This window comes from Anoplopoma fimbria, chromosome 20 (genome assembly GCF_027596085.1).
Source record: "Anoplopoma fimbria isolate UVic2021 breed Golden Eagle Sablefish chromosome 20, Afim_UVic_2022, whole genome shotgun sequence".
NCBI lineage: Eukaryota > Metazoa > Chordata > Actinopteri > Perciformes > Anoplopomatidae > Anoplopoma > Anoplopoma fimbria.
In genome coordinates this window covers 14,185,197-14,195,754 of record NC_072468.1, presented here as the reverse complement: position 1 = coordinate 14,195,754, position 10,558 = coordinate 14,185,197, and the positions used below count along the sequence as shown (strand labels likewise).

The following is a 10,558-nucleotide window of genomic DNA, read 5'->3' as shown; positions in this document are numbered from 1 at the left end:
ATAAACTTTTCTTTCTAGTGATCACTACCAAGTGACAAAAGAGTCAAGTGACTAACCATGCTAACTCCTCAAGTGAGTAACAACACAGGAGACAAAATGACAACGTTACTCAAAGCTTCACGTGGAAAACCAACACCAGAAGGTTCGGTGATTGTTAAATCCATCCAGTACCCATCCTACCTCCCCTGAACAGACTCTGTCCACTAATGCAGCGGTAGGATTTACACTTTTTGTATAACCAACTTTACGGAGTTGGTTATGAGGTTAAACCTCATGAATTTGCACCCAACTGCTCTCAAAGCTCTTGTAAATAATTTCCACTGCTAGGTGACATTTCTTGAATGATGAGTTTTGAAGGTAGAATCAGTGAAAGGTGTGTTGTAGTGGCTAACCACAGCCATCTGTTTTTTTAAAAGCTTCAATAATCAATATTTTTTTAGGTTTAAATTACATTTATGAGGCTGTTTGTATTTGTAATATTTCTTGTTAAAATGTGTATCTGTTTATAATGGACCATGTAACATACTGTAACTGTATTTTTTCATTTATATATACACTAGTAGTGTTTTTTTTCTACATACAGTATTTAGATTTTCAGTACATTGTAAAGCAGTCCTGGTGTTTGTGGACATGCTGCACAACATCCACTACCAGGTGCATTAAAGACAGTAATATTCAGCATAATTCTGGGTTAGAAAGAGAAAAAAATTACTCAAAATACGTGTGTTGTATTATAGGATGAAGCAACAGTAAGTTTTTCAGCAGAGGGATTTACATTTTCAGATTTGTTATAAAAGTGTTCACTTATTTTTAAGTGGAAAAAGTTAGCGGCGAGATGGTGAACAAAGTCAAGCAATCAACAGCTAAACAGACATATTTCTTTAGTAGTCGGTTGTACCAAACCACAGCTAAAGGAGAGTGAATGTTGGAATGTTGGACTTTCATTCCTCAGGTGAACACAAACTCAACTTCAAATAAAGACAAGTTGCTCTGTTTCTACTTGATAAATTAAAGGCCATGGGTTTCTATCATGTTTCCCAAAACAACAAAAATGACAACTTGTCAAATTGACTTTAGAATGCCAAAGATACTATAGGATTGAAATATGTTTACTTTGATGAGATCTGATTGTAGTGTCAAGAATGAGACTGTGCAGGTAAAAATGTTTGCCGTTAGAAAAAGTGATACATGACTCCAGTGAATGGGGTGTGTGTGTGTGTGTTGCACTTTTGTGACTTATTCAAGTCACCAGGTTTTTAACTATTCATTCATTCATTCATTATCCGTTATCCGTTACCGCTTATCCTGTTCAGGGTCGCGGGGGGGCTGGAGCCGATCCCAGCTGTCATTGGGTGAAGGCAGGGTTCACCCTGGACAGTTCACCAGACTCAGATCACAGGGCTGACATATATAGACAGACAACCATTCACACTCAGATCCACACCTAATGAAGTTTTAAATAACGTAGTTCGGGAACAATGACCACGCCCTGAACACCTAATTGGCTCTGCACAAAGTATTTAAGCATGACGAATCCATCCACTTCCTCCTTGACTCTGTTTTCTCATGACGTCAGAATCGCGAGACAACACAACAAGAACCCAAAACCGCTTACCCAGCACCATGGACCAGGAACTCTTCCTCAACCCTTCTGACAACGAGCTGTTCGAAGAACACGAGCTCACCCCCGAAGTCCCGAGGCTCCAACCTTCTCCCACCATCCTCTTCTCCCTACACATCAGACTTCAAACATAACTCTGATACCTGCCACCTGCAAAAGTTCTCTGACGACTCTGCAATCGTCGGCCTCATCTCCGCAGGCGATGAGAGGGAATACAGAGAACTGAACCAGGACTTCATAGGATGGTGCCGGCGGAACCGCCTCCAGATCAACTCTGGTAAAACCAAAGAGCTGGTGGTGGACTTCCGCCGGGGAAAACACTGTCCTCCGGAACCAGTGAACATCCAGGGACAGGACATTGAGATTGTGAAATCTTATAAGTACCTGGGTGTTCACTTGAACAATAAACTGGACTGGACTAATCACACTAACGCACTGTATAAAAAGGGTCAGAGCAGACTATCTGCTGAGGAGACTGAGGTCTTTTGGAGTGCAGGGAGCACTCCTGAAGACCTTTTTCAACTCCGTGGTGGCATCAGCCATCTTTTATGCAGTGGTCTGCTGGAGCAGCAGCATCTCAGCAGCTGACAAGAAGAGACTGAACAAGCTTGTCAGGAAGGCCAGCAGTGTGCTGGGGTGTCCACTGGATACGGTGGAGGTGGTGGGAGACAGGAGGGTGATGGCCAAGCTATCATCCCTGATGAACAATGCCTCCCACCCCATGCAGGACGCCCTGGCAGCTCTGTGCAGCTCCTTCAGCCACCGGCTGCTTCACCCCGGTGTGTGAAGGAGAGGTACCGCAGGTCCTTCCTTCCTGCTGCTGTCAGGCTGCACAACCAGCTCTGCTCCCAGCAGACCACATGACAATAATGACAATAATAACCTGTGCAATACACTACAATAATAACCTGTGCAATACACTACACCGTGCAATAATAGTTAAGAAAGTTAAAAATAGTTAAAATAGTTGTTGTTTTTTTCTCTGTCTGTAAATATAATATTTCAGTTATTGTTGTTTTTTGTTTTTTCTACTGTTTTTTTATTACTTATTTATAATACTTGTTTTATTTTATTTTTATTTTTATTTCTTTATTTTTTATTCTTAGCTTGTCTTCTACTATGTCTCTTGTGTGCACTTTACTCTACGCTGTTGTAAGTCTGCAAATTTCCCCGCTGCGGGACTAATAAAGGATTATCTTATCTTATCTTATCTTATCTCTAACCTCGGCTACGTTCCACCATCCACGTTCCTCGTGGCTCCCAGCATTCATCCCCGGACAACTCCGAGGCCGTCGGCCCCTCGCCTTCCATCAGCCCCAGGGGAGAACTCGACTTCGGCGCGCGAGGACATCGTCCCTCCCCGAAGCCGCTCTCCCATCCGCTCGAGATCCAGGCGCTCGAACGACGGGCAAAACCGCCCCGACCCTCCTTCACCACGCCGACTCTCCAACAGCGCCAACACGTCCCACATCTCCAAGTGGACAGTCGCCTGTCTAAAGAACGTACTCACCCAGCGCAACATCCCGTTCAATAAGTCCGACAGGAAAGCAAAACTTTTCAAACTTTTCACGGACTCCCAACACAACACTCAGCAAACCTCCAGAGCACGTCCGGATTCCCGCTGCCGCGTCAGCCGCTACGCCGATGACGTCACGACGCATCCGACGGCCGGGGAATCCCCGTCAGCCACAGCAGCCCCCCAGAGGGCCAGGTCGTATCACAGCAAACCCTCTCTGCCCCAGAGACATCACATTCTGCACTTGTTTCCCCCCAATCTGCACTATCAACCCATGCACATGCATCCTTTCATCCCAACATCCTTTCCTCTTCTCTCCCTCCTGCCTTTCCTGCATCATCTACCTTTGCCAACTTTGCTCCGCCCTACATGAATCCACCTACCTCAGCTGCTCAGACAGTTCCAACAGCAGGGGCCCATAGCGGAGCAACCGGCCAAAACCTATTCTTTCCTCCTGTTTCTGCTCTTCCCCCTCCCTGCCCCACCGGTTACCGCAGCCTGCCTCCATCATTTCCCCCACCATCCATCATCCCAAAACCAGCCACCAACCAGCCAACAACCACCGGCCCTCTCCCCAAAGGGGTAGACAGGAGAGGCAGACCAGTCCTCTTCCAGGGCGGGAGAATGGTCTGCAACAACTTCAACGATTTAGGATGCAGCACCTCTAGCTGCCGCTTCCTCCACACCTGCTCCTTCTGCGGAGGTGCCCACTCCAGACCAACCTGTCCCCACAACCCCACCAAGCACAGCCTCTGTAAGTACCTCAATACACCAATCAAGGTCCAAGCTCTAGCTTCCGCCTTACAGAACCACCCAGACCGCCAGTTCACCAGCTTCCTAATACAAGGGTTCACACACGGCTTCCACCCAGGTTTGCAGGTTAAACCAGAGCAGTCCTATACATGCCATAATTTGAAATCCGCCATTTCCGAGCCCGACATAGTCGACAAACTCCTGGCCCAGGAAGTCAAAGACTCTTTCATGATCGGCCCTCTCCATAGCCCACCTTTCCCCATATTCAGAATCAGCCCCATCGGCATAGCTACTAGGAAATACTCAGGAAAAAAGAGACTTATAATAGACCTCTCATCCCCCCACGGCTCTTCCATCCCAAGCATCAATAGCCTAATCCCGAGCCCGGACTACTCCATGCAGTACACCACAATCACCAACGCCGCATCCCTCATTCGCCTCGCAGGTCAAGGAGCCTGGTTGGCTAAAGCGGACATCATCAGCGCCTTCAAAGTTCTTCCGATCCTCCCCGAATTCTGGCATCTTTTCGGCGTCCATTGGAAAGGCTCTTATTACTTTGCAGTGCGCTTGACCTTCGGGTGCAAGAGCAGCCCAAAAATCTTCGACTGCTTATCCGAAGCTCTCTGCTGGATCCTGACCAACGTCCATAAACTTCCGTACGTCATCCACCTCTTAGATTACTTCCTCACCGTCACGCCACCTTCCTCACCCCCAGCACACGGCCTCAACACTTTAACCTCAGCGTTCAAGGAACTCAGCGTTCCTCTGTCTCCAGAGAAAACCGTAGGCCCCAGCACCTCCCTCGAATTCCTTGGCATCACCCTCGACTCAGTTTCACTCCAAGCCCCTACCTACCGAAAAAATCAATCGGATCTCCTTACTCATTTCAAATTACCTCCTGGCCCCCAAATGCACCAAACACCAACTCCTTTCAATGTTAGGCCACCTCAACTACGCCATTCGCATCATCCCCCAAGGTCGATCCTTCTTGTCCCACCTCCTTTCAGTCGCCGCCTCTGTCCCAAATCTCCATGGCCACGCCTCCCTGGACAAAGCATGCAAAACGGAGCTAAAACTGTGGCACCAGTTCCTCTCCTCATGGAACGGCATCTCTTTATTTTACGATGACCACATCACCAAGCCGGAAGACATCCAGCTGTTCACAGACGCAGCCCCCTCCATCGGCTTCGGCGGCTTCTACGGCAGCAAATGGTTCTCAGCCGAATGGCCGCACGAATTCTCATCCCTCACCCCTTCTTCGGCAATCTCTGAAATGTATCCGGTAGTCATAGCAGCCATTCTTTGGGGCCGGGAATGGTCCAAAAAGACAATCGCTTTATATTCAGACAACAGCGCCGTCGTAGACATCATCAACAAAGGACGGTCACATTGTCTAGACATAATGCAGTTCATGCGTAGACTCACCTTGGTTTCGGCCCAGCAACAATTCATCATCCGAGCCTATCACATCCCAGGTCACAAAAACTCCATAGCCGACTCACTTTCTCGTTTCTCTTTACAGAAATTCAGACGATTGGCGCCAGCCGCGGACCCTCTGCCAACTCCGGTCCCACCGTTTTCAGCCACCATCTTCAACTGACCCCGCTACTAGAACACCTAATCTCTGCCTCCCAAGACGCCATCCTCAACAGCGTCGCCCCCAGAACACTCTCATCATACCTCACCGGATGGAATAGCTTTAAAGCCTTCCACGCTTCCCTCGGCCTTCCATTCCCCTCACTCGACGTCCTGACCCTCACGAACTTCATCACGTTCGCCCATTCACTCCTCAAGATCAAGCCTTCCACTATACGGGTCTACATAAGCGGAATCAACTTCTTCGCCAAACTTTCCTCAGGCACTCCTTGTCCAGCTGCGTCCCACTCACACATCACCATGTTACTCAAAGGTCTCCGTAAAGCCGAACCACACCCCACGCCTAAACGTCTGCCCCTCACCTCGGACCTCCTTACTCGCTGCATCCAAACACTCCGTTCAGGCTACCTATCCCCCTTCATGGACAAAGCATTGGAGTCCATGTTCTTGCTGGCCTTCTTCGGCTTCCTGCGCTGCTCGGAATTCACCGCTCAGAACTCTGACCACCATCCATCGCAACACGCCACCATGTCCGACATCTCCATCCACCATCCGGACACCATCATCTACCACCTCAAACGCAGCAAGACCAACCAGTCTGGTCCGCCCCAGCCCATCTACATCTTTCGACTAAACTCATACCTAAGTCCATTCGAACCCATATGTGACTACATAAGCGCAAGATTAGCCAGCGGAACTTCTCCACAGGACCCGCTTTTCATCACAGAGACAGGCAAAGGGGCCACAAGAACCTGGTTTCACCACCACTTCCGCCAAATCCTCCATAAATCCGGTATACACCCGGAACATTACTCAGGCCACTCATTCCGCATCGGGGCCGCCTCCACCGCCTCAAGCCAAGGAATCCCTGACCCCGTCATCAAGACCCTCGGCCGCTGGTCGTCCCCCGCGTACCACACCTACATCCATTCCAACCTAAATGACATCAGAAACGCACACCGGCACCTGTCCTCTTGAAGCTGTCTTTTGGGGACTCTGCGCCACCTGACCTTCCGGAGAGACAGCCCCCACCCAAGAGTCTCCAATCCCCCTGTTCCTGCCAGCCACCGGGCACCATCGCTCTCCTCCCACCATCAGTCATCAACCTTCCTTACCCTCCCTGCTTCTCTACCCTACACCCCTCCTTCCCTCACCCTCCATCCCTTACCCTCATCCCTTCCTCCCACGACCCCTACCCCCTCATCCCTCGACCCCTACCCCCTCATCCCTCGACCCCTACCCCTTCATCCCTCGACCCTTATCCCTTCATCCCCTCATCCCTCCAACCCCTTCCCTAACTCATCCCTTTGACTCACATTCGTAATAAATCAGTCATAACCTATCTCGTGATAAGCGTGGTCTTTGTTAGTGAACGGGAAATTCAGAGTCTTCAATTAACCTAAGAGCAGGTCTACACTATTCAATTCAATTCAGTTTATTTTGTATAGCCCAGAATCACAAATTACAAATTTGCCTTTGGGCTTTACAATCTGTGCACATGCGACATCCTCTGTCCTTCCCTCACATCGGCACAGGAAAAACTCCCCTAAAAAACCCCTTTAACAGGGAGAAAAAAGGAAGAAACCTATGGGAGAACGACAGAGGAGGGATCCTTCTCCCAGGATGGACAGAATGCAATAGATGTCATGTGTACAGAATGAGCAGCATAACAGTTCTTAGATACAACACATTCAATGTATATGACATAAATGATTCATATAATAAGACTACTTATAATAACAGCAGCAATTATTACAGTAGAATTATAGCCATGAAAATAAGGATAGTAATGTGACTAATAATAATAATCGAAGTAGCAGTGGGTGTCAGTCGGCTCACAGCAGGAGGCACGACTACGGTCCAGGTACCACAACGATTCATGGAAACCTGCAGAACGAGAAAGCAAAAGGGCTTCAGGGTGGAAGTAAAGCTAAAATGCTTAATGGTACAGGTAATAGTAATAGTAATGTGACTAGTAATAATAATAATGGTGGTAGCAGTCGGTGTCAGCAGGGCCGTAGCAGGATGCACGTCCACGGTCCAGGTACAGCCACGATTTATAGAAGCCTGCGAAGCGAGAAAGCACAAAGACTCCAGGGTACAAGCAAGTCAATAAGCGTAATAGTACAGGCAATAATAATAGTAATGTGACTAATAATGATAGTGGTAGTAGTAGTGGGTGTCAGCAGGGCCTCAGTAGGTGGCACGATGACAGTCCAAATATAACCCCGATTCCTGGGAACCTGCGAGGCAAGAAAGCACAAGAACTCCGGGGAAGAAGCAAAATCAGTAATGTGCATAAATAGGAGATTAATACATAAAGAAGGAGGGAGAGAAGAGGAGAGAGGAGCTCAGCGTATCCTAGGTAGTCCCCGGCTGTCTAGGCATATAGCAGCATATCTAGGGGCTGGACCAAGGCGAACCTGAACCAGCCCTAACTATAAGCGCTATCAAAAAGGAAGGTCTTAAGCCTGCTCTTGAAAGTGGTGAGTGTGTCTGCCCCCGGACTGAAACTGGAACCTGGTTCCACAGAAGAGGAGCCTGATACATTTACTGTATTCGTATCAGTTCGCTGCACTTATTGAATTTGTATTTATTTACTGCACTTATCCTATTCGTAGTAATTTGTAGCACTTACTATATTCGGATTAGTCTGTTGCAATTATTGCTTTCATAGTAATCTGCCTCTGCACTATACTTTTGCTCTGGCTTATGCTTTGAGATGCTTGTTTAAGAAAGGAGATGCACTTATGACTTGTGGTGACTAGTAGTTCTCTTGAATACCTATGTTGAATACACTTCCTGTAAGTCGCTTTGGATAAAAGCGTCTGCTAAATGACTGTAATGTAATGTAAAAAAAATGTAATGATAACTGAAGGCTCTGGCTCCCATCCTACTTTTATATACTCTAGGAACCACAAGTAACCCTGCATTGATTGAGCGCAGCTCTCTAGTTGGGTAATATGGAACTATAAGTTCCTTAAGATAAGACGGTGCCTGGCCAGTTAGAGCTTTGTAGGTAAGTAAAATAATTTTAAATTCTATTCTTGATTTAACAGGGAGCCAGTGCAGAGAAGCTAATACTGGAGTAATATGATCTCTTTTCTTAGTTTTTGTTAGAACACGTGCTGCAGCATTCTGGATCAACTGTAAAGATCTAAGAGACCTATTAGAGCAGCCTGATAATAAGGAGTTACAGTAATCTAGTCTAGAGGTAACAAATGCATGAACTAGTTTTTCTGCATCACTTTGAGACAGGATTTGCCTGATTTTCGCAATGTTACGTAAATGAAAAAAGGCTGTCCTTGAGATCTGTTTTATATAAGAGTTAAAAGACAGATCCTGGTCAAAGATAACTCCAAGGTTCTTAACGGTAGTGCTGGATGCTAGAGCAATGCCATCTAGAGAAACTATATCGTTAGATAATTGAATTCGAAGGTGATCTGGGCCTAGTAGGATAACTTCTGTTTTTTCAGAGTTTAACATTAAAAAGTTACAGGTCATCCAGGTTTTTATGTCCGTAAGACATGCTTGAAGTTTAGAGAACTGGTTAGTTTCGTCTGGCTTAATTGATAGATATAACTGGGTATCATCTGCATAACAATGAAAGTTTACTGAGTGTTTTCTGATAATATTCCCCAAGGGAAGCATATATAAGGTAAATAAAATAGGTCCAAGAACAGACCCCTTTTCGTTTGAAAACGCATATGTTTTGCTTCGTTTGCACCGAGCGACCTTACTATACTGGAGTTTTAGGGCACCGAAAACAGAGTTTGGAAACGCTCCCGAGGACAGATACGTTTGAAAACAAAAAACCTTTTCCAGAAGAGAACAACAACAACAGCCTTGATTACCGATCGACTACCAGGTTAATTCAGAATGGATAACTGATTTCAGGTGTTGTTGACCTAGCAGCTGTTGTGCAGTTCAATTCTGCATTTTATAATTCTACTACTGCCGACATGCAGAGGAATCAGCTGTTATTGGAACGATTAGTGAGCGGCGTGTCTAGCGGCGTTATCAGCCCTACGGAATGGACTTCTGAAGTCCTGGTTTGAGGCTTTGAGGAGAGCAATAGACACAAAATGGAGGACTTTCCTTTTCTAATTAATGCTTATTTTCTTCTCCACAACTATTGTGAACTTCCCAAATAACCAACAAACAAAACCGAGAGGAAACAAGTGAGAGACTTGTGTTGACCAAATGTATGGACCCATAATCTAGTAAACTTCGTTTAATAACTGTTCATTTTAAAGTAAATTTGCTGTCTGTGTGGGAGAGATAGAGTTAGACCTGCAGTGTTGTAACTAAGTTTGAAAAATAAAACTTCCACTAAATGTGTCTGTTTAAGTTTATGGAGGAAGATTTTAGAGGAAGTATCAAGCACAACCGTTTTTTTAAAATTAAAGAGTAGTGTAATAGTATTATCTGTAACCAAGCAACCAATGTACTTCCTGTTTACACTGGCATGCGCATGTCCAGTGTACGTGAATCTTCATGTGATATTCTTTTTAGGGGAGCAAGTCTGGACTCAAATCATTTCGAAAACAATGCTGAAACACGTGTGGACGGAGATCGTTTCAGTGTAGACAGGGCCTAAGCTGCACGTCTTTGGACTGTGGGAGGAAGCGGGAGAACCTGGAGAGAACCCACTCTGACACGGGGAGAACATGCAAACTCCACACATAAGGCCGTCTAGTCCAGGGATTGAACCCAGGCCCCTCTTGCTGTGAGGCGACAGTGCTAGCCACTACACCACCGTGCAGCCCCAGTTTTGAACTATCCTAGCAAAAATTCAGAAAGCATTGCAAGCTTAGCAAGCTTTGAGGTACAGCCTGGCAATGATCAGCAACACTTGAGAACCTGTGCTATTATAATTCATTCATAATAATTAATTTATATTATATGTGGTTATTTTGTTCACAGAGCCAGTTCTCATACCACCCTAAAGTCATTTTTTGATGGGAGTTTTGGAGCACACTGAAATCCTTAAAGTCGTCTGGCATGTCTGGGTTTCATCCACCTCTCATCTCATCAGGCAAAATAAAAATGGACCACACAGGAAGTCTCCC

The 10,558-nt window shown here is 46.3% G+C and overlaps 1 protein-coding gene across 1 annotated transcript; it reads left to right on the top strand.

Moving 5' to 3' along the window:
• Positions 1-3,506: 3,506 nt before the first annotated feature.
• On the top strand, positions 3,507-5,497 carry LOC129109271 (uncharacterized). The gene is given in 2 exon segments (XM_054621302.1): positions 3,507-4,735; positions 4,737-5,497. Coding segments are annotated over 2 exon segments (1,983 nt in total). The 3' UTR covers positions 5,491-5,497.
• Positions 5,498-10,558: the final 5,061 nt, after the last annotated feature.